This window comes from Acipenser ruthenus, chromosome 14 (genome assembly GCF_902713425.1).
Source record: "Acipenser ruthenus chromosome 14, fAciRut3.2 maternal haplotype, whole genome shotgun sequence".
NCBI lineage: Eukaryota > Metazoa > Chordata > Actinopteri > Acipenseriformes > Acipenseridae > Acipenser > Acipenser ruthenus.
In genome coordinates this window covers 4234146-4257766 of record NC_081202.1, presented here as the reverse complement: position 1 = coordinate 4257766, position 23621 = coordinate 4234146, and the positions used below count along the sequence as shown (strand labels likewise).

The following is a 23621-nucleotide window of genomic DNA, read 5'->3' as shown; positions in this document are numbered from 1 at the left end:
ACCGAACCATCTCAGGATTTTGGAGGCATTTAACAACACATTTTTAATACATGACTCCCATGACACCTGTGATAAAAAGTTCTTCATTTCGAATGACTTGGTGTAATGCATTCATTTACTGGGTAGTCAGTTCTACAGCCCCCAATGGATATTAGTCCAAAACGCACACCACAAGACCATCACATCCTGACATTGTGCTTTAGTGAACTACTTTTTCATGCCAATGACTCGATGTGTAACGATACACTCATGTCACAAAGCGATATGCATCACGATTTGTAGGTCACGCTGAGATTCGAGTTCCAATATGCATTCTGCTCCTGAGGGGGCTACACTGTATAATGTGTAATACAATCAAATGACCATTAGTGATGGACTGTTTTGTTAAGACAAACATTACATCACATTTAATTACCAATAGTGAACCCTGTGGTGGACTACAAAGTAGCTATTCAGTGATTTTAGTCCTCCACAATACACATGATACACATCTCCATTACAATACAGTATATCATGTAAAGGAAATATCACAATTTTATCAACACACAGTCAACCGGTACACCCCTAGCGGAGACACCAGAAATAAATATGCGGCCCATTAGCAGAGCCATAGCTACAGTGGCTCCTATTCCACTAACCTCCCTCTTTTCTGTATCTGTTGGTTGCAGGGGAGGCATGGTCCAGACAGGCGAGCAGTACGAGTTTATACACCACACCCTGAGCCTGTACGAAAGCAGACTCTCAGCCGATGCCAGCCAATGAGAAAGCAGGGAATGGTTTTCCTGGCATGTAATGGAAGAACAATCTCCAGGTAATCGTATTACCTGCTGGCAGAGACTCAACCAAGGAGCACTAGACTGCAGGGCAAACCCTCTAGGGTGAGCATGTGTGTAGCTATTGAAGGGTAGACAAGCCCTGAGGAAGTGTAAAGCTATCTGTAAATGAATGCAGTGTCTTTATCACATAAGCTGTTGAACTTGCTTATAAGAATCTTGTATATCCTGTTTATATTTTGTTGCAGAAATTCAAACCATAACGTGTTCCAATCGCCAAACCTCTACCAGTAAAATGTAAAATTCTATCACGTGTAAAATACTATCACCTTTCTAATGTACATGGAACTGAAACCTAAAGGTAGTTTTTAAAACCGTTTCTTGTTTATTAAAAAAAAATGAAATGTTTGATTTTGACGGATTCTTCATCTTCTTTGTTGATCTGTATATGCAGAGTTTAGCATTCTCCTGGTAGAAGTTAACAATTATAAAGACTGTTATATCAATCCTTGAGCTGTTCTGACCAGTATAGCCCATGGGATACAGCTGTGGTCAAGGGTTCAGGACAGCATGTTGTCACTGCTGGGAGGAAATGAAACCACCAGGAATGATACCAATGTACAGAACAAACAGTAGATAAGTAAACTATTGAAGTTTTAAAGAAAATGCTACAGTACCATCACAATAAATACATAGAATGAAGTTTATCCGCAAGTGATCTGCAAGCCCCAGAATTGGGGTTTGTGTGGCCCCTGTTAGCGGAATTGGTTAATGGGTCAGAAACAGAGAAATGGTGTGTTGAGAAGAAGCAGCAAAACAATGAGGCGCTACTTATTAAATCAGCAGTCCTGGCTTGGGACAGTGATGGAGATGGGATTCATTCCTGAATAGACAGTGTGCTCATGGAAGGGCTATTGAAAAGAAATCCGACTAGCATTGTTATTAGGAGTTGGTGTTTTGCTTTTGGTTTCGGTGCTGCTCTTTAACATTGGCCATGCCAGCTCTGACACAGACACTATCCAGTCATTAAGGGGTAACACTCTACATGAAGGGTCTCTAATTACTGTGGATTTCTGCATAGTTACAATCTACTTAACCTGCACATCTTTTTGCCCGATATATGTAAGTACACAATTGTAACAGAAAAAGGGTTAGGGTTAGAGTTAGGGTTAGATTAGTTATTGTTAGGATTAGAGTTAGGGTTAGGGTTAGGACTAGGGTTGTATCATGCAAAGAAATGTTACATATTAAGTACATTGTAACTATGCATACTAACATAGTAAATACATGTGTACTTACACATAATTACAAAGTAACTACTATGTAAATACACATTAATTAGAGACACTTAATGTAAAGTGTTACCCATTAAGGTTTAATCTTATTGCACCAGTGCACACAAGTCAACACAAAGGGTCTGTTATAGCGATCCAGACACTGTAAAATCTCAATAACCTTAATGTTCCCCTTGGTGGTTATAAGAATGGTATAATTAAGCAATATAGAACAGGGAGTGCCATACTGTGATTCCACAATGGCTGTGGGGTATTCTGAAATTAAAAACCACTAACAGCAAGGTTTGAAGGGAAAACCCTTTATGACATCACATAGCCCATTGAAATGTACAGCATAAAAAGAGTGGGCTGTTTTTATGCTATATTGCTTCTTAATCCATGATTCATATAATCACTTATAACAGATTCCTAAACCACAGTGATAAACATGTATTGAGCCTCTTATTACACTGAAGAAAGATAGTAATAATAATAATAATAATAATAATAATAATAATAATAATAATAATAATAATAATAATAATAATAATAATAACAACAACATCAGTAGTTTATTGGGTTACACCAAAAACAATGTGAAAGGTCTATGGGAGGCCAGTAATCTACAATAGCGGTTTGAAGAAGAGTTGGCATATCTCTTGGCTCTCACTAGAGGGCAGCATCAGTGATCAGGGCTACCTCTAGGGCAGGGGTGCCCAATCCTGGTCCTGGAGGGCCGGTGTCCTCCTGGCTTTTGTTCCAACTGCCCCCTAAATTACTTAATTGGTCCAAATAAGCAATTTAGTGTACAGTTGGAACAAAAACCAGGAGGGACACCAGCCCTCCGGGACTAGGATCCGGCACCCCTTCTCTAGGGCTTCCCATGGAGTAGAAGAGAGTTTCTGGATTCTTTTCTGCAAAGCATAACATCTACTGTACGTAGCGAGTCCACCGCTGCGGCGTCTCGTGATGAGTAACGGATGCAGCCTGCAATAGCACTTAAGTCACTGCCTCTGTCGTGTGAACAGCTCCACACAAACACGCATGCAGTTTGCAGACTGTGGTCTGGAAACTTTCTAATAGCTGACCAAAAAAACAAACCTACCTCGACCTTGAATAATACAAGACTGTATTAAAAGAAGTCGAGACATTAGTGTTAAATTTTTTTTTAAAAAGCATTGATCTTTTATTTGGGAACACAAGCCTGTACAGATGATATTTTCCTTGAACATTTCGGCATGATTGGTTTGATTACCTTCTTTCTTTTCATGGTCTATTTTGCTCAAAAGCAGCTCTTGTCATTTCTAATGGCAACGTTTCACGAGATTTGAATTTCTGCCATGGCAAATGTATATGTGAAGAATCATTTGTAAGTGTAATATTTACCCATATAAACTCCTCATGCCTCAGTGATTTACAATCAGTTCTATGTTGAGAATATGAGGGTCTGTGTGTAAATGTTCCCCAGTTCCCTGCCTTTTATATACATGTATTGTGAATGATAATGTACATGTAAAAGTGCTGTTAATTTTGTGGCTGACATACATCTTGACCACAGAAGAGTCTTGCTGCTAAAACTGCAAGTGTTTTAACTTTAGATTTTAAAAAAAGGAAAGAAAAAGATTGTTTTGACTATGAAAACTTTTTAAATTACATTTTTTTGTATGTGACGTTTTTCTTTTTTATTTGTGATACAAGATGTCTATTTATAGCTGATCTATGTAGCAGTTACAATGCACAATGCTGATTTTACTCAATATTTCTTAATATACAACGTTGTCATTGTATATTGTTTACTGTTTTTAGAGATTTTACCAGTTAGCTTGATGGCTAAATATTTATATGTCATATAATGAGCTTTTCCCATATATTACTATTAAAGTGAATGTTGTGATATGTTGACTACCTATAATATATACATATATATATATATATATATATATATATATATATATATATATACACACATACATCTATACTATATACATATGGCTCATTAAGAAAATGCAATATAAATAATATGGGCACCTGTGCTGCTAATGGTTGTATAGGTTCTGCAGGAAATTATCTCAAAATGACGTCTTGTGGAAGAGTTATATTTACTTGGATACACTTTTGAAGTCTGCAGATGAGCGGGTATCCTGTACTGTCATTCCTTGCTGTTGACCTTTATATTATATACTGTACTGCCAATAAACTTATACTATTTTAAAACGATATGTGTTGAACTTTGTAAGATTCCCTTTCCAGCTAAAGCTAAAATCACTAAATAAATGTGTGTTTCCTGGTTCATATTTCACAACACAGATTGTTCTTGCTTCATAGACTTGTTTACGGAATACAATTCAGTCGATTTAGCAGAATCTAAATTACAGTATCTGTCGTCATGAACGTGGTACAGCACAAACATTTAATTAAAGAAAATTGCCCTCTGAAAAAACAACTCGGTGTGCGCCACATTTACAATGGAGTCACACTGTGATATGAATGTGTGCTGTACCCTTGAACTGTTCTTGTGTCATTTCAATAAAGTATTTTTCAAAATAAAATCTGAATAGATAATGACTCCATTTTAAAGAGCCACGCTAGATGACAATATCGTCTGAAACTCCAAAAACAATTGAATAGAAGGAAGTGCTCGTCATTGACTTTTCCCCTGAAGGCGCATTTCCTTTTTTTCTGCCTGATCTTGCTCATCTGAATTTTAGTGGCAACATGAAGCCGCGTTGACTGTAGAAATGAATGCGTTTTTCTTGGTTGGAATATTGACGTTTGTGCCTTTACCTTCTTCGGGTAAGTAGCGCTTCTTTATAATTGTATTTGATCCGTTTTGTATGATCACCCTATTGTTTTTGATCTGGGACACCGTTCGAAACAACTTGTTAGTCCTGATGCTTAGATGTAGTGTTAGCCAGAACCTAACGGAAATATATCCTGGACCCGCACTTCGGTTTACATAATGGCAATGAAATAGGGCCAACAAGCGCAATGATGTGTTGATTATTTACTTTAAAGAAAACAGACATTAAACTGTTTATTCTTTTAACAACAGGTATGTTCTTGCCAAAAACTAGTTTAAATTGGACGCACAGCCTTTTTACTTTAAGATAAATGCCTACAGATTTTGGACTTTACCTACTGTACAGTATTGGGAGTAGCAATACACGTATAAACAAAATGACCTTCGGGACATGCCTCAATTCTGTTAATTGTTTATTTTAATTCTAGAGCAATATTTACACCGCCGGTAATCTTAATTAGTGCTGGCCCCCATTGTAAAGGAAACGCTGAGCGCTGTATCAGTTTACTATTATCCCAGGTAGCTGTGTTCACCAAGACTTATCTACACAGGCACTAGTCTATTTGCATACACACATATTAACTTTGCTGGCAGTATTCTTTTGATAGTTCAAAACGACATATCAATAAATGATACATTTCGGGTTCACAAGGTTGCCCAATTCATTTGTAGGAACATATAGTGTTATTATTATTATTATTATTATTATTATTATTATTATTATTATTATTATTATTATTATTATTATTATTATTATTATATAAAATGTACGTGTGTGTATCTATACATTCATAATTGACCTCAAATCCAGCTAAGAAATGAAAAGTCCAGTGTACATTGTGAATGCTTTAAAGTTTTTGAAATCATTTCGTTAATTTCGTTTGTAGAGGGTTTCCTTATTGCTCACGTCCACAAAGGGCTGTGTCTGTTAAACGATATTGTGCTGGTGAAGTTGGGTACATGCAATGCGACGAGTCCCAATCAACAGTGGACGTGGACGCAGGAAGACAAACTTCTCCACGTCCACTCGTCCAGGTGCCTGTGGGCAGACATCTCCAGCTCCCTGCCCAGCCACGCGCGCTTGGCCTCCCTTGGTAACTGTGCCGCCGCACCGAGCTGGAGCTCCTGCGAGGCCGTGGGTCTTCTCGGGGTAGCAGATAGTCCCCTCTACCTGAAGAAACAGGGCCAGCGTGTCGTCGTAAAGACCGGAAAGAAGTATTCAAACTGGACCAAATACGAGGTCGACCCCGGTGGAAAGGTAGTCACGGGGAGTCTGTGTGCAAAGAAAGGTGAGCTTCTGTGTGTGGTGTTGTTTTGGAAAATAGGAATGCAGCCTACACTCAACACCACCGCCCGTTTTTCTTTTTAAAGTATAAAAGTGGTCTATACATTAAACCGGCACTATTATGTTTTATTGTTGTGCGTTTTGTTTCTATAGAACCACAGTTATGAATTACTCAATGGTTTTCTTTAATGTAAAACGAATATTTAACAAATAGCTAGCTTATATTATTAGTCACACACTTTATTTATTTATTTATTTTGTAAAGGTTTGGTGGGATGTATTGAATTTATTAAAAAGTAACCATACAAAACGCTACATGCACCTGTATGTGTGTGTGTGTGTGTGTATATATATATATATATATATATATATATATATATATATATATATATATATATACTGTATACAATATAAATAGAAAAAAAAACTGGTGGGCCCAATCTTGGTGTGAAATTGTAGATTTTATCAGTTCACTTCTAAGACAATGGGAAGGGAAAATATGTGGCACAAAATCTGCAATTTCAAAAGATTAGGGTAAAAAAAACATTGAAACGTGTAAAATCTTATATATGCACTTTGAGATTTATCAAAATGAAAGCAAAGGATATTGCCTTTGATACCCATTTCCCTGCACATTGTGCTTAGGGATTTGACAGACTCAACACACAGGCACAGGAATTTCGTAAGCAATTTCTCCTCTTCCTGGCCGATATGGCAGCACCGGACTGCAAATGATAAGTTCATGCAACCTTGTCTATGAAGTGGTTACGGACACACAAACGGATTCAATAAGTAACCTTGCTCGGCCTTCCGTCAGCGCAACCTTCTTATGATGCACTCTTCAGAAAGGATGGGCGTTCTAGATTCCAAATATGAAGCATCGAATCATCTAATGCTTCTATCTGTCTAGATGAGCGATTTGTGGATAATAATGGTTCTTTTAGAATGCACTTTTTTTTTTTTTTTTTATAGCTCGATATAGAACATCCAGGAACCCTCTTTTGAAAAAGTTTAGTGATGACAAGTAGTATGTCAATTAACCTAAAAGTGTAATTGAAATTATGGATGTCCCCGAGTTGACACATATCCTCAATACAATCTCATATTTTTGCTAATACTAGTATATTCAGTTAAAATTAAAGGATACTATTTGTTGTAAATACCGGTATAGATAAAACTAGTATATATGTGTTTTGCTAACTTGTCCTCCTATACCACATTGATATTCGGTAATTGGCAATAGTCTCTTTTTTTGCAAGTTTGAACAGTCAAATCACTGATGCACAGTGCTGACGACTCGCTCAAAATCACATAATTCTCCTGCTTGTGTTATGTAGAATAAAGAAACAAGCATAGCGTATGATATACTGAATTTATTTTGTGTAAACTAACCTGCAAATATGCCTCTTTTGCTATGAAACTCGAAATATAACTATGATTACATAGGTTAGAAGAAAATATTTTGGTTCCTGACTACATAATTACATTTCAGCAGTTGCTCTACAAATCAGTAATTCTGTGTTTAATTGATAGGTTTGAGACTAAAACTGCATTAGAATAGCAATTGGTAAAGAAACAAAAACAGTGTTTATGGAGTATAAGGCGAAGCTTTGCAGCATTTGCCATTACTAGGTTATTGCAAACACATGGTCATCCTCAACTTAGCTTGTTTTGCCTGTTTGAACGTGAATGATTCAGTCTATAGAACGATGAGGACATGCCGGGGCAATACTGTTGGTCTGCAGTATTCTGTAGCTTTCTGTAGATGTTTTAGACCTCATTCCAATGGTATTTTTGTTATTTCTTACAGGTCCTGTCAAACTAGAAACTATCACAGCATTTCTCCCAACGAGTACAGCTAAAGGTTATATAAGCAGTGTAGCAGCCACAAACACTATTGCAGCTACAATCACGAAAGCTCCAGTCACAACTACTATTACAACCAAAAGAAAAAGAGCAGCCACAAATACACGTACAGCTTCAAGCACTATTGTAGCCACAAGCACTGTTGCAACCAGAATCGCTGTTGCAACCACAAGCACTATTGCAACTACAAGCACACTTGCAGCTGCAGCTACAACTACGGAAAGCCCGGTCACAAGTACTATTAAAACCAAAAGAACAAGAGCAGCCACAAGTACAATTGCAGCTACAAGCACTATTGCAGCCACAAGCAATGTTGCAACCACAAACACTATTGCAGCTACAAGCACACTTGCAGCTGCATCTACAACCACGAAAGCCTCAGTCACAAGTACTATTAAAACCAAAAGAACAAGAGCAACCACAAGTACAAGTGCAGCTACGAGCACTATTGCAGCCACAAGCACCATTGCAGCCACAAGTAGAAGTACTATTGCAGCTACAAGTGCAACTGCAAATACTACTGCAGCCACAAGAAAAATTGCTGTCACAACCACAAGCACTAGTGCAGCCACAAGCACAAAAGCAGCCACTAGTACTAGTGCAGCTACAAGTTCAAGTTCAGCTGCAAATACTATTGCAGCCACAAGCTCAGATAGCGCAGCAAGCACTGTCACAGCTGCAAGCACTGTCACAGCTGCAAGCACTGTCATAGCTGCAAACACTGACACAGCTGCAAGCACTGTCACAGCTGCAAGCACTGACACAGCTGCAAGCACTATTATAGCTGCAAGCACTGTCACAGCTGCAAGCACTGTCATAGCTGCAAACACTGTCACAGCTGCAAGCACTATTATAGCTGCAAGCACTGTCACAGCTGCAAGCACTGTCACAGCTGCAAGCACAGTCATAGCTGCAAACACTGACACAGCTGCAAGCACTGTCACCGCTGCAAGCACTGACACCGCTGCAAGCACTGACACAGCTGCAAGCACTGTCATAGCTGCAAGCACTGACACAGCTGCAAGCACTATTATAGCTGCAAGCACTGTCATAGCTGCAAGCACTGACACAGCTGCAAGCACTATTATAGCTGCAAGCACTGTCACAGCTGCAAGCACTGTCACAGCTGCAAGCACTGTCATAGCTGCAAACACTGACACAGCTGCAAGCACTGTCACCGCTGCAAGCACTGACACCGCTGCAAGCACTGACACAGCTGCAAGCACTGTCACCGCTGCAAGCACTGACACAGCTGCAAGCACTGACACAGCTGCAAGCACTGTCACAGCTGCAAGCACTGTCATAGCTGCAAGCACTGACACAGCTGCAAGCACTGTCACCGCTGCAAGCACTGACACAGCTGCAAGCACTGTCACAGCTGCAAGCACTGTCACCACTGCAAGCACTGTCACCACTGCAAGCACTGACACAGCTGCAAGCACTGTCACAGCTGCAAGCACTGACACAGCTGCAAGCACTGACACAGCTGCAAGCACTATTATAGCTGCAAGCACTGTCACAGCTGCAAGCACTGACACAGCTGCAAGCACTGACACAGCTGCAAGCACTGTCACAGCTGCAAGCACTGACACAGCTGCAAGCACTATTATAGCTGCAAGCACTGTCACAGCTGCAAGCACTGACACAGCTGCAAGCACTGACACAGCTGCAAGCACTGTCACCGCTGCAAGCACTGACACAGCTGCAAGCACTATTATAGCTGCAAGCACTGTCACCGCTGCAAGCACTGACACAGCTGCAAGCACTGTCACAGCTGCAAGCACTGTTACAGCTGCGGCAATGAGCACTAGTACAATTACAAACTCCAGTACAACTACAAGCACAAGTAAAATTATAAAGATCCTGAAATCCCTTTTTGCTTCTAACACTGAAACAGTCGCTCCCAGCACCCCTGAAAACCCCACAGTATTCAGCACTAAAACAGATCCTCTCCGTGGGCTGACTTCGACCCAAACTACAGGAGCGCCTTTGTCAACTGCAGACTACACCACAGACACCACCTACACAACTGAACAGGTGAGTCCTAACTTGAAGCAATGCTTTAAATCAGGGGTGTCAAACTCCAGACCTCGAGGGCCGCAGGGTCTTCTGGTTTTCATTCCAACTTAAACTCTCAATTAACATAATTGATCTAATTATTTGTTCAATTTAACATATTTAATATTTTTCAAGGTCTTTTACAGTTGATGGTTTTAAAAATGCACTTGATTCAAGGTACACTACCTATGAAACATTTTGAGGCCTGAAGAGAAGTGTTAAATGTGTCCAGTTAATCAAATAATTAGACCAATTAAGTAATTAAGAACTCAGGTGGAATGAAAGCCAGAAGACACTGCAGCCCTCCAGGAACTGAGTCTGACCCCCCTGTTTTAAATGTCCCTACTTCGTTGTTTCTTCTTCTTCTTCTTCTTCTTCTTCTTCTTCTTCTTCTTCTTCTTCTTCTTCTTCTTCTTTTTCTTATTATTATTATACTTTCCGTTAAACTGGAGTAAAGAGGTTTGTAGATCAGCACCATTGTGTTTTCCTATTTGTCTTTTTTATTATTATTGTTATATATTGATGATATATGCATATAATTCAATGTAAATGGATTTTCTGTACCTTGGTAGTATACATAGAAACATTCTACATTATCTAGATTATTGGCTAGTGTGCATGCATTTACTTAGGTCCGGTAGTGGCAAATGTAACTAGCAGTGTTGTGTGATACACTTCCGTTACGGATTCTGACCCCTGTCGGTGAGATGAGATGAGGTTAAAAGCGTTAAACCACAAAGCCAGAGGAGGCCAGTTCCTATAGTGGGTAAGACGCTTGCTTGCGGTGGGCTGGGTTGCTGGTTCGTGCCCAGTCTCCCACTGTGTTATACAAATGCATGAATGTATTGATGCAACACCAATATATAAGCGCATATTCGATGGGGCTTATATCCCTAATATGAACTAGTCTGAGTAATATCCATTGTTATACCAGCTATAATCATCTTCACTATACAAATACATAAAGAAAAACTAAGCTTATCGTTTTTAAAATGTTAACTTGTTGTCTAGCTGTTAAAGCCAGTATAATTACAGTACGTTTTCTGTTATGAGAATGTGATTGCAGTCACCAGAACCAGGGCCACGTATAATCTTTTTTTTACCAATAATCCACTGTTAATTTAACCTGGGTTGTATTTGAGGTGTGCATTTTTTGTGAGAGTTTTGTCTATAAATGTTGTGTAAAGCCCTTTTCGTCTTGATAAAAGCCAGGTTCATTTGATTAAGAAATAATAATCTCAGGAAACAATGGAAAGGTTTCTGCGAGTAGCAGCGGAGTCTGCTATAAGCACATCCGTCCAATCCCATACTCGCTTACGGACTGTTCTCCTTTAATAGATGGCAGCTTTGAACAACTACTGTAAAAAAAAAAAAAGTGAAGAAGCTTTAAATGCACATCGGTACCCCCTCTCAAGAAAAATACTAACAACATAAATATCGCTTTTGTAATGTGTGTACAGCTGAGGGCAAACCTCTTTACGCAGTGGTTAGTTTGAGGTGTGCAGCAGCGTGGGTTACATTTTAAAATCACGTTTTGATTTTCTGAGGGTAAACCTCTTTACGCAGTGGTTAGTTTGAGGTGTGCATCAGTGTCGGTTACATTTTAAAATCACGTTTTAATTTTCTGAGGGTAAACCTCTTTACGCAGTGGTTAGTTTGAGGTGTGCAGCAGCGTGGGTTACATTTTAAAATCACGTTTTGATTTTCTGAGGGTTAACCTCTTTACGCAGTGGTTAGTTTGAGGTGTGCAGCAGCGTCGGTCACGTTTTGATTTTCTGTTCTAACTTGAATTTTTCTTTGAAAATGCTTTATTCACAAGTGAAGTTTTGCGTTTTAAATGAGACCTGGAACTGTCCACACCCTTTTCACAGAGCTGACAAGTGAAAGCTGCAATCTCCCATAATCCTGTTCACTTGTGAATTACAGCGTGATTCCTTGTGTCTGTCCGTCTTCCATAGTTAATATCGTACTGTGTGTCAGTGAGTTTGCACTTTCGATGTAGGCTCATTCATGATGGAAATATTTTCTCAAAACTACTTTATTAAACTCGTTTTTAATTGATGATTTTTTTTGTAAGTCTGGCCCTTTTTTGAGCAAAAAAGAAATGCAATCTGTTACTTCGTGTTTATAATACCCCAAATAAAATTAAATTAAAAGCCCAGCATGATACAACCTATTTAAAGAAATAGCACGTACAATACAGGGGATGTACAGTAGCTTTAAGAAACACATACCAAAAAAAAATAATAATAATAATAATAATAACAAAAGAAAACAAAGGAACGAGTTCCGGACGTGAGAGCCAGGAAGGAAGAGATTGGGTGGGATGCAAGAAAGTGGGAGTTAGAGGAGAAGCAGGGGGGCAGAAGGTAACCCTTCGGATAAGTGAAAGTTTGAAGCGGCTTGATGAAGGTCGGATAGGTAGAGAAAGGGAACTGTTTAAGATTTAAAGTGGAAAAATACGAGGGATTAAAAATAAGATCACACGCAAAAGGATCAAGTGCATGGTTGGAATCCTGTAGAATCAAACCTTTTGTGAGTATGGAAATTGCATTTCTTGTTTGAAGGCGTTGTCTTGGTGCGCTATTTGGGGTCTCAGGTCTGGATTATTAATTTGGAAAGGGCCGAGGAAATTCACTCTTGATTGAGGAAGTACATGAAAGCGGTTCAGTAGTCTCAGTGGGTCAGGATGGCAGCGTGGGAACTACAGGAGGCAGCGAGCTGCACAGTCTCGTCACATCTCCAACCATATGCCCCCTTGACTGTCACCATTACCAATTTCCAAGGATCCGAGAAGAATCCCAACGGAATATTGTGGTAAATTCGGCCGCAACCTGGAAATAAAAACTGGATTCGCTTCTGTGTTGGTCTTTCTGAATAGAGAGCTTTTTGGATCTTTTTTTAGAGATGACATTATTTAGGAATATAGGCTATGTTTTTTCAGCTATTATTATATATTAGGTTGGTAAGGATTATTTAAAACCACTGCGTTCGCAATGCTGAGATGGGAAGTTGGATTTTTAATACTGTGGATAGCCTCGTATGTAATTAAGGTGAGATGAATGCTGAGCTGTCGATTTATTTTCTTTTTTTCACCATGTGATACACCTTGGCCTAATATTTACATTTTTTTCCTTTCTTTCTTTTTATACCATACAGACAAGACAAACTTTTTATTTGAAAACACGAATGTATACATGTGTTGACAGATTTAGCACAATTCCGTTTGCTTTTGTTTTTGTTAAAGTAAAATAAAACACCAGAACTAACAGCAATCAACCTAGAAGTTTAGTTTAAAGAGTCAAAACATTAACAACTTTATTTCCTTTTTCACACAAATAAATAAAGACATAAATCAGCAAATTGCATTTTGGTGCAAAAGAACGTGAGTTTAAAAAATAAAAACTCAGCAGATCCAAATACCTTTGTTTAGGTTGATACACTTTTTTTGTTAATGTCAAGCCTTCCATTGTTTTAAATTATTATGTATGTGAAAAATGTTTAGTTTATTTTCGTTTCCGTTTTCAGTATACCACTGCTGATCCTGTGAAATGCGCCGTGAATCTGACTGAGACTAGAATCTCCACGGATTCCGTCTTCTTCAAATGGACGAGTGCTGGAAGGTCGTGCAATTTCAGTGTCATACACACCCATAACAATTCCAGAACTGCAAACTGTGCTCGAACCATAGGATACAATGATACGTATGAATGCGAGGTTAAAAATCTGGAGCCTGGAACCGCATACGACCTGGGGATATTGTCTTCCACGGATGGAGAGCTGACAAACACCTCACTTCAGACAGGTACATTATGTATTCAGTTATTACATATCAAAATGCCAGTGAAAATTGTATTTTGTTGATGTAAAATAATAATACACGTAATAATAATAATAATTAAATAAATACATTATTTTGGGAATGCAGGTGAACATTAAATTAATATCTGGTGTTGGGAAAATAAGTTAACCCTTTCAGTCCTGAATTATTTTTGTGGAGCTGTGTATAAATGTTTAATCTAACACTCACACATACATTCTGAACAGCGTTGAATTCGTAATAGCACGCAGTTGTTCATTTCGTTATTAATAAGCTTAACTTGTGCGCATTACTGTCTGGAATAAATAATTTGGTTATACCTTAATTATAGTCAAGAACTGTGTATTTTCTTTACCAGTACAATTAAATAAAATTATGCATTCGAATGTTATGAAATGTTTTAAAATGTATAGGTTTTTAACATTTTTGTGTTAAATGCTTAACCATGAAAACATAGTTAAACGTTAAATACAGTGCAACTTAAACTAATATACATGCATTTGTTTGGTTTGAGTGTTTACTTGGAATTAAGTAACTTAGCACCAATTTCCGAACTAAGTTTACCTTTTGTTAATTTATATCCTAAATAACATAAGCAATTCGGTCTTCAATACGCATTTGCGCGTAATCTGTGCATTTGTAAATGCGTAAAAATAGTTGATATGTGTGTATTTCCATTCTAGATCACATCTAAAGGGTCTTTAACGTAATTGAGCTTAATGTCATAGGCAAGAACAAATTGATATGATACGAAATTACTTTTTATATACTGATCAAATGTAGCAATGTTATCAGATGTTAAGGGGCTTTTCACAATGTATATTATTATTAGTAGTAGTAGTAGTAGTAGTCGTAGTAGTAGTAGTATTACAAATTGCTTTTCACATGAAGCCCAGTGCAATTTTGTGTTACTAATACATAACTTTGCAATGCTTTCATCCTCTTGGTAACTTAAAAATAAATAAATAAATAAATAAATAAATAAATAAATAAATAATAATAATAATAATAATAATAATAATAATAATAATAATAATAATAGAATTCTAGAAGCCTTACACTTTTACTGTGTATTTAATAGCTAACCAGCAATTACTGTGACACGTATAGACCTGTAAACCGTTTTGTTTACCATCACTGATCACTTAGTTTTACATGTTTTACTCATGTTCAAAAGCTAAGTGCATTTTTACATTGTATATGTGCCAAGGTTTGTAGCACATATTGCTAGCAATAGTAACTAATAATGATGACCTGCAATTGATTCTGACCTAAGTGAAGTCACATATATTCATGTTTGTTTCATGCAAAAGTAATTAAAAACTACAGTGACTCAATAAAGCAGAGAGCACAGCAGTAGTGTCCGTGCGCAAAACAAAGGTCCCCTTCTTTTATTTTTTGTTCCCAGTCGAACTTGCCTATGCAAGAGGTTACAGGTTAAAGGAGCCCTTCGGACTGCTATACCTGAACACTGCTGGTACAATTGATCACATGTACACAGTGAAATCAATTGCTTTATTAATCAGTCACTAATTAAACAATTATCATATTTGACTTTATTCAAGGAAGAGCCAATTTCAGCCAGTCATTTCTTAATTGCATCCTTCAAACCATTTAACAGCTAGCTTTCTATTCAATTGATAAAAAAAGACAACAGTTTCCCTTGCAGCCTGTTATATACACACACACACACACACACACACACACACACACACACACATAGCGCTATTGATAAAGTCGTTCTTGTTAGAAAATGTAATACATTCCTGTGTGTGATAGAGGCTGGACTGGGTCCAGGGGAGAAGTCTATAACAATGTAAGTGGCTAATCTTAAGTGTTTGTTTCCAGCCAGTCCTGCCTCAGCCCAGCCATTTCCCAGTCTCATTGTTCCTTTGTTCTAACGGATGCAGAAAGGACTAACTGTTTTGTTTTCTGGGGCAGATAGATTAGATTAAATCTGCACTTGTGAACTTTACCTTTGAAGCACGCAACCTTAAGAAAAAAAAAAAACCTTTAAATTCAAAATCTCAGCACAGTACCATTCTATAATCTCAACTCTTAATTGGCATGCTATACTTTACCTTTGGTCAAAAGGTGGTGTTATTCATTGCTGTAACCATGCTGATTAATGTGTAATCACACTTAGTGTTTTGTACCTCCTTGTTAAATAAGATAGAACACAGAATTGGAAGAACTTCAGGCTTTATCAGGCTTTATTTAGGTGGTGTAATTTCGGTAGAGTTGTACACATTCAAAGTAGTGTTTATGGTTAATAAACTAGCCACTAATAAATAAAAAGAGGGCCAATTTTCTGCATGTCATTTCATGTCTGTGAATGATATTTGTAGGAGGTGCACTTTCAGCAGCCTATTAAATAGCACTTTACATTTGCTGAAAAACATCCCCTGCCCTTTTTGTTTTTCTTAGTATTGTTGCACAGAGACTGAGGGCCTGTTGAATGCTCGGGACTTTCAGATGGCTGTTACAGTAGGGCACCTTTGGAGGAAGCCATAAAAAAAAAAAAATCAAGGATCTTTAAATTCCAGAAGTAGAGGTTGGCTCAGACGCACTCCAAAGACTAAAGTCTTGCTTTTCTGTACGGTTTCCTGCGAGACTCCTGCTTATTCAGCGCACACGCAAGCTTTTCGGCTCCCTAGCCACAGATAGATTTATGTTACCATCACAATCGTATCACATCATACATCTAAAGGGCAGGTCAGAAAGAAAGAAAGAAAGAAAGAAAGAAAGTGCAGTTTTTTCTCAAGTCCGAAGGGTGCAGCTTTTAATTGATATATAGCAGGAAATGTATTTGTTTAAATTATTATTTAATGTATCTCATTGAATACATGTAGCTGCTGTAAATTAGCCAGTCCCCCCACAATAGAACTTAGCCTTACAAAAGCTGACCATGTTAGAAGCATAGCAAAGTGAAGTTTGGAGATGTACAGGAAAACACAGGTACTGTAGGTATGGTAAAGTATATTCAGAGTCTTGGCAAACTGTGCTAAACTGTGGTAATGTATAGCATAAGATGGGAAAGCATAGCAAAACTGCCAAATTACAGTGCAAATCGACTAGTGCAAGCAGCAACCAATCTCCTAATCAAATATAGGAAGAGCGTTCGTCTAGCATCGTGCAAAGAAATCGTTTTTTCGCTGGGGAGCTACAGTACACAAGGCTCCAAGATTATTAAACGGAGGCTCGCAAAAAAAAAAAAAATGTAGAACAGTAATAATTTATAAGTTTCTGTTTATAGTTTTACTGTATAAACACACTGGGAAATGCTTGACACCTCATCACCATGCCACTGGATATGGTTATCCAAAATAAAAAAATAAATAAAAAAAAACATGAACACGTACGGTAAAACCTGGATCAAGCAGCCTCATTTATCGTAATTTAAATATTAAGTTAAGTATTATAAGGCTTTCTTTTGCTGAGTTAGTTCACAGTTAGCTAGACAGTAGGTAACAGACTTGCCCTCTGATTTTTCTGCCTAGATCCCAAGGAGCCAGAAAACTTTAAGATCAATCAGGAGACCCTCAGCAGTACTAGCCTGCAAGTGCAGTGGACAGCATCTCCCGGCCATGTGGGCTGGTATAACGTCAGTCTGCTGGGCACAGACACAGGCCAGGAGCAGAGTGTACAGGTCCCAGGGAGCGCCTCCACAGAGGCCACATTCACCAGCCTGATGTCTGGCAGCCGCTACACTGCGAGCATAACTGCTGTGGCTGGACACAAGACCTCGGCTGCTCTCCGCACTGCCGGAGCTACAGGTAATGCACATGGGACTACTTTATTCATCAGCCTATTAATTAATTGATGGACCTAAATATTTCACCTGACTTGACACAGTGATGAAGCGTCTTGTGGCCATTGGGAGGTGGCTGTCACTTAAGAATGATAAATTATGATGCATATGGAGCAATTTGAGCAATGGGTCTTATCATTTGGGATGATTATAGCCAAGAAATAAGTATTACGATTTTGAAAGGGCAATGCTTTCCCAACATTTGAGATGTGTGTCAAAGATTTGAGCAGTACATTGCATAGGGAGAGAATATGATTAGTATTTGTGCAAGACTTGTACCCGTGATGATGCCTGTGATATCATACTTTATTCATTGTATATTGAACCGAAAAGCCACTCAATTCCTACATCTATCTGTGCATCTGTCCTTCACAATGTGTATAGTTTTTTTTCAGCCAGACTACATGTGCATTTTAGTTTTCTGTTTTGTACCATGTTTTCATGATACAGCTTTACATGAAAAATGCTCGAGTCTTTCTTGTTTTAAAACACTGTCTTGAAAGATTTTTATAACACTGTAAGTGTGACATACATACTGTGCATACAGACACTTCCACTACCATTCTGATTGCCAGCATCCACAGTCCACAATACTTTTATTACTATTATCCTGAGATACTAGGGATCATACATAGCCCTTACAGCCATCTACTGTAGATTAGTCCATATACATGTTGCATGAGTTTAAATAAAATAACAAACATTCAGACTACCTGTCTTAATGGTACTCTGAATCTTAATGGTAGTCTCTGCCTCTATATCTGCCCATGATGTTCTGCTCTATTGGGCAGGTCAGCTCATGCTGTCTATGCTAAGAACATGCATGTCGGTCCTTCCCTCTTAAAGGTTCAACTAATAAAATATGGGCATCATTACACCGTGATAAAAACTGTGTGTTTGTTCTCAGTTCCCTGTGCCGTGCCGAATCTCCAGCTCTCCAGAGTCACTGGCGGCCTGTCTGCTTCTTGGCAGCACGGTTTGGGGAAGGTGGACAGATACAGAGTGCTGCTGAAGGATGACAAGAGTGTGATTCTGAACCTGACTCTGGAGAGTAGTGCCACCACCTATACCTTCCCAGGACTGGTCCCGGGACACCTCTACAATCTCACTATAATCACAGAGGCCTCGGGACTACACAATGAATCCTTCAAACTGGCCAGGACAGGTAATCCTTAAACCTCACTGTAAATTACAGCATGAGTTAAGTAGCAGAATTGGACATACTGAATTATTAGTGGTAAAAGAAAGACAGTATTGCAGCATTATGGGTTTCTGAGTCATGTTGTGGTAAGTTATTTGCAAAACATATTTTTAATGCGCGCCCCTTCAATGTATACCACTTTCCTGTTTAATTTCAGCAATGGTACACCTTGGTAGTACTATGAACTACACAGAAATAATGCAGTTTTCGAAGCTGGCCGCACACTTTGATTCTTTATGAGTAACTTTTTCCTCTGACAGATTCCAGCTGGAATGGTCCATCAGGGATAGATCAGGTGAATTCAGGGGGAATTTGTCTCTTAATGTAATTATTGTCGAGCACTTTGTTTGGGTCCATATTGTTTGGTGTTTGTAATTGTTTCCAAGGTACTGTGGGTATCACCTCCACCCTTCCTCAGCTGCTGTGCTGGGATTTCTGGCTGCTCAATCCAGGGCCCCCCCCCCCCCCCCCGTTCACTTTGTATGGGTTGCCTCTTAATTGGCAGCATGCTGGGGTTTTTTTTAACCTTATTGTTTTCCATGGTTCTGATGCTGAGATTGTTAACTCTTTGTTGTACTATTCAAGGTTAAAGTTTAGGTTTTCTGTAGTGTTTTTGCTAAGCTTTTAAGATTGTATTTTTTTTTTTTTTATCTGCTGTGTTTGTATTTGTTTCAACTAGTGCTATCTTCATCATACTAAAATGGGAAACCAGGTGTCTGTATATATATATATATATATATATATATATATATATATATATATATGTATATATATGGAATAATCAAGTAGCAGCGCCTGGTTACCGTGGCAATATAAACACATGGCCTACATGTGTTGCCGAGTGCAATTGTTCTCAAAGTTAGCTGCATGGGAATAATTACATGTTTATCAGTGTCACTACATGGTTGAGGGTATATTTACATATTTACTTGAATTTGTGCTGTTGCTGCATAAAACATGAATGGCTATGTGTTACGATTGGCTGAAACGATCTTGAATGTTGTATAAATTATAATAATAATACAGTTTTTAAAGTATCTGAGGAGAACAACAGCTCCTTGCCCTGTCTGGTCACTTGTTTTCAATCCGATCGGGAAAGAGTCAAGCATTTCACTGATTTTGAGAGAAGTACGGCTGCGCGGCACCACGACTTACCCTGTGCCAGCCCGTCCACTGCTGCACAGCTTTATGGAAAACCATCAGAAGGCTGCGTGCTTCACCAGAATACACTGAAAACAGAATCTTCCAAGGACAACTGCAGTCAGGCGAGCCGCTTACAAAGCAAGATGTTTCTCACTGCGGTTATCCAGGACATCAGCAGCAAGCTGCTCATCAGTTACTAGCAGCAGTGCGTGCACAGGGAGCTGCACAGCCAGGGCAACTGCAGAGCTCACAAAAGAGTTTCCCTTGAATCAATTTAGACAAGAGTGTGCCTTTACTGCATATGCAGATTCAAAATGAAACCCCTAGTTTAGACAGAGCCAGGCCAGACAGAGGCCAGGCCAGTAACGCAGCTAACAATCTATTATGAAATGTATTGCTTAACCAATTCCGAACGACACGCAGGCAGCCATCTAATCTGAAGTTGTCTTTTCTCTCGTCAGCCCCAGCTAAAGTCTCAGATCTGAAAGTCTCAAACAATGGTAGCCTGGATACCTTAACTGCTACCTGGAGCAGAGCCGCAGGAGATGTGGAGTCCTACACCGCAACGCTGTCGGACAACAGTGCAGCCCCACAAGGGAGGAGCTTGCCTCCAGGCACCTCCCAAGCTGTGTTCAGTGGTTTAGTATCTGGGCGCCTTTATCAAGTCACTGTTAGCACCAGAAGCGGTGAATTACAGAGTGAGGCAGTGGCCACAGGCAGAACTGGTAGGTCAGGCTTGATACTGGCAGTTTTATTACACTAATTATCAAACTAACCAGTTTATATTAACTATACCAAAGACTTGCGCATGAAATTCAGCCACATTACCTGTATGTACTTAGCAGTATTATCACAATGCTATGTTTAACACATGTTGGTAATATATGTATTTCCTGTAATACATAAAAGCAAGCATAATACTTTAGTAATGACTGTTACCACTATCAAACCACATCTAGAGATGCCAAAAGAGGGTAAAGGCTTCAAAACTAGAACTTGTTTGTTCAGTTCAGTTGTCCTTTTATTGTTAAGGGCTTTCCTTCTGCTCCAGTCCCTCAGAAAGTTTCCCAGTTGGAGATGCGGGCTCTTCAGGGCTGGCAGAATGCTCTGAGAGTGACGTGGGCTCCCCCTGCTGGTGAGTGGGAGCGCTACCGTATTCTGCTGCTCAACAACTCCGTTGCCATAGTGAACAGCACAGTGGACAAGAACACAAGACAGTACGAGATCAGAAACTTGGGCCTCATCCCGGGGCGGCTCTACCAGGCAGCGGTTATTGTGGAGAGTGGAGACCTGAAGAGCATTGCTAAGTGTGAAGGCAGAACAGGTACGAGACAGTATATACGGCATGTACTTTATTTTTAAATAACCACACCTTCCATTTGTTGCATATATGGAAGACATTCCATATATTTGATTTTTATGATTATATGATAACAAAGCTGTCTATTTGTATACTGTATGTAGAGTAAGGACTGTACAGTAGTTCCTCATGGGATTGCATAGATATAGACAGGGTGTTTAAAGAAAAAAAAGTCTGTTTAAGATTGCCCCCCCCCCCCCCCCCACAAAGAAATAGTGCACCTCATCCGCTGTAAAAAGTATTTATTTACAGTTTGACGTCGTTCCAGACAGAAGGTTTGAATGGCTCACACAGGTTTGTGTGATAGGTGGAGATACTGTAATGTTCTGCATTGGTTTTGGTGTGAGTTCAGAGTGTTTCACACATTTTCACACGACAAGTAAGTAAGTAAAATTAACAGACAGCCTCTAATACCAGTTCTGTACTATACTATGTAGAGCAAGTGGAACCAACGGAGTTGAAAGGTCACAGCCACACACATACTGGAATGAGGAGTCTAAAGACATTGCCTGGGTAAACTCTGAACAACCCCTTAAAGCTCAGTTCTATGATTCTTTCCCCTCTTTCATCTCTCCGATCCCAGCTCCCCACCCTGTCCTGCAGCTCAGTGTCAAGCATGCTGACGAGACGTCTCTGAGCGTGACGTGGGCCGCCCCCAGAGCAGAGTGGGACGGGTACCTGGCCACCCTGAAGCACAGGGACAGCACGGTGACAGAAACGAATCTACAGAAACACCTGAAGGAGTACACCTTCAGTGATCTGATACCGGGAAGGAAATACACAGTCCTTGTGACAACCAACAGCGGGGATCTGAGCAATGGGACAACAGTGGAGGGGAGAACAGGTACCGTGTGCCATTTCTGCATGACTGTGTTGATCTGCTCATCTACACTGTCATATACTTACAAGCATTCTTTTCTATTTTAATGAAACATTGCCCGATTTGAATACTGACAACATAAAACTCTTACATTTGTAGGACAGCACCTAGAATTAATAGAACAAATGTAGAATTAATAGGCAATGCTATTCTGGTCCACCACAGTTTAGAGCAATACAAGTCCGTATTGTCATATGTGAATACTGTACAAAGATATAAAACAATCCAGTGAAGTCAACTACCATTATAAAACTGAAAAGGCTTTCATAGTAGCATTCATTGCCAATTAGTATTATGAAAACGTCTGTTTATATATTCACATTGAGCACACTTGTATGTATGTACTTATTATTCATAAACATTTCAGAATGGAATATTACCATACTTGCAAACAAAATTATGTAATATTTTTTGTCTCAGAACTGATGAGTTTGGGATTTTAAAGATAGAAGTGGGCCTCTATATTAAAGAACTCCAGATCTCACAATATAAAACTTGCTGGCTCTCACTATTAGTGTTGCCTGGTTTGAGTTCGAGTTGACCGCACACCCTCACCTGCCTGCATGCTTGCGTTGTTTGCCCTCCAGTTCCATCTCAAGTCACCAACCTGACGATCAGCAACCAGGGCACGACGGACAGCCTGCATGCCACGTGGGCACGGGCGCGGGGCGACATTGAGTCCTACCGGGTCCTGCTCATCCACGAGAGCATCGTCATCAAGAACGAGAGCGTGTCGGCAGACACCGCCGGCTACCACTTCAACTCCCTCAAGCCAGGCAGCCTCTACAGGGTGGTCGTCACTACTGTCAGCGGGGTCATCCCCTCTCGGCAGACTGTGGCAGAGGGGAGGACAGGTAGGGAGGCACTGAATGCGTCTTCTGAAGTTTAATAGTAATACATTCCACTCTGTAGGGGCTGGCTAACTGGTCCATGGGTGTGCACCAGTTCAGAGATGTACAGTAACACATGTTGCCCTCTCTAGCAAAGCTAAGCCTGCAATCATGGGAAGGATAGTGGGAAGGTGCGACACTATCTTAAACTGGGGCTGAGAAAATCTGTCTTCGTATTTCTAGTTGAGAATCTTTGTCATAACTCCTTTGGTCACTGCATTTATAACTGTTCCATGTAAAGTTTACTACTGTATCTATCTATGCTGTACTTTATAGTGCATATATATAACAGGTTAACTTCTTCTACCCCACATAGTTCAAATAAACATTGCCAGCTGTAGAATGTAAGTGCCTTAATATGTGTACTTTATGTAATCATGTACAGTATTCTTCAATGTTAAATTCCTTTTTTCTTTTTATTGCTGTTTTGCTTTTTCCCACTAGAGAGCAGTCTCTCAAT

The 23621-nt window shown here is 39.4% G+C and overlaps 2 protein-coding genes across 5 annotated transcripts in view; both read left to right on the top strand.

The window, feature by feature from the left end:
- LOC131697393 (receptor-type tyrosine-protein phosphatase R-like) overlaps nucleotides 1-4258 on the top strand; it is a 56483-nt gene extending 52225 nt beyond the window's left edge. For all 3 annotated transcript variants that reach the window (XM_058985625.1, XM_058985624.1, XM_058985626.1), the window contains one exon: nucleotides 669-4258. In XM_058985625.1, coding sequence (XP_058841608.1) covers nucleotides 669-762 — 94 coding nt within the window. In that variant the 3' untranslated portion in view covers nucleotides 763-4258. The remainder of the gene's footprint in view (nucleotides 1-668) is intronic.
- Nucleotides 4259-4654: 396 nt separating this feature from the next.
- The window catches only part of LOC131697391 (receptor-type tyrosine-protein phosphatase beta-like), a 45380-nt gene continuing 26413 nt past the window's right edge, over nucleotides 4655-23621 (top strand). Inside the window, exons 1-10 of one of the 2 annotated variants that reach the window (XM_058985620.1) lie at nucleotides 4655-4840; nucleotides 5735-6136; nucleotides 9896-10035; nucleotides 13585-13861; nucleotides 17377-17652; nucleotides 18595-18852; nucleotides 20493-20756; nucleotides 21083-21355; nucleotides 21975-22235; nucleotides 22859-23125. In XM_058985620.1, the coding sequence (XP_058841603.1) occupies nucleotides 4786-4840; nucleotides 5735-6136; nucleotides 9896-10035; nucleotides 13585-13861; nucleotides 17377-17652; nucleotides 18595-18852; nucleotides 20493-20756; nucleotides 21083-21355; nucleotides 21975-22235; nucleotides 22859-23125 (2473 nt within the window). In that variant the 5' untranslated portion in view covers nucleotides 4655-4785. Of the gene's footprint in view, nucleotides 4841-5734; nucleotides 6137-9895; nucleotides 10036-12437; nucleotides 13110-13584; nucleotides 13862-17376; nucleotides 17653-18594; nucleotides 18853-20492; nucleotides 20757-21082; nucleotides 21356-21974; nucleotides 22236-22858; nucleotides 23126-23621 lie in introns of those variants that run through there. The other variant, XM_058985623.1, reaches the window with a different exon arrangement.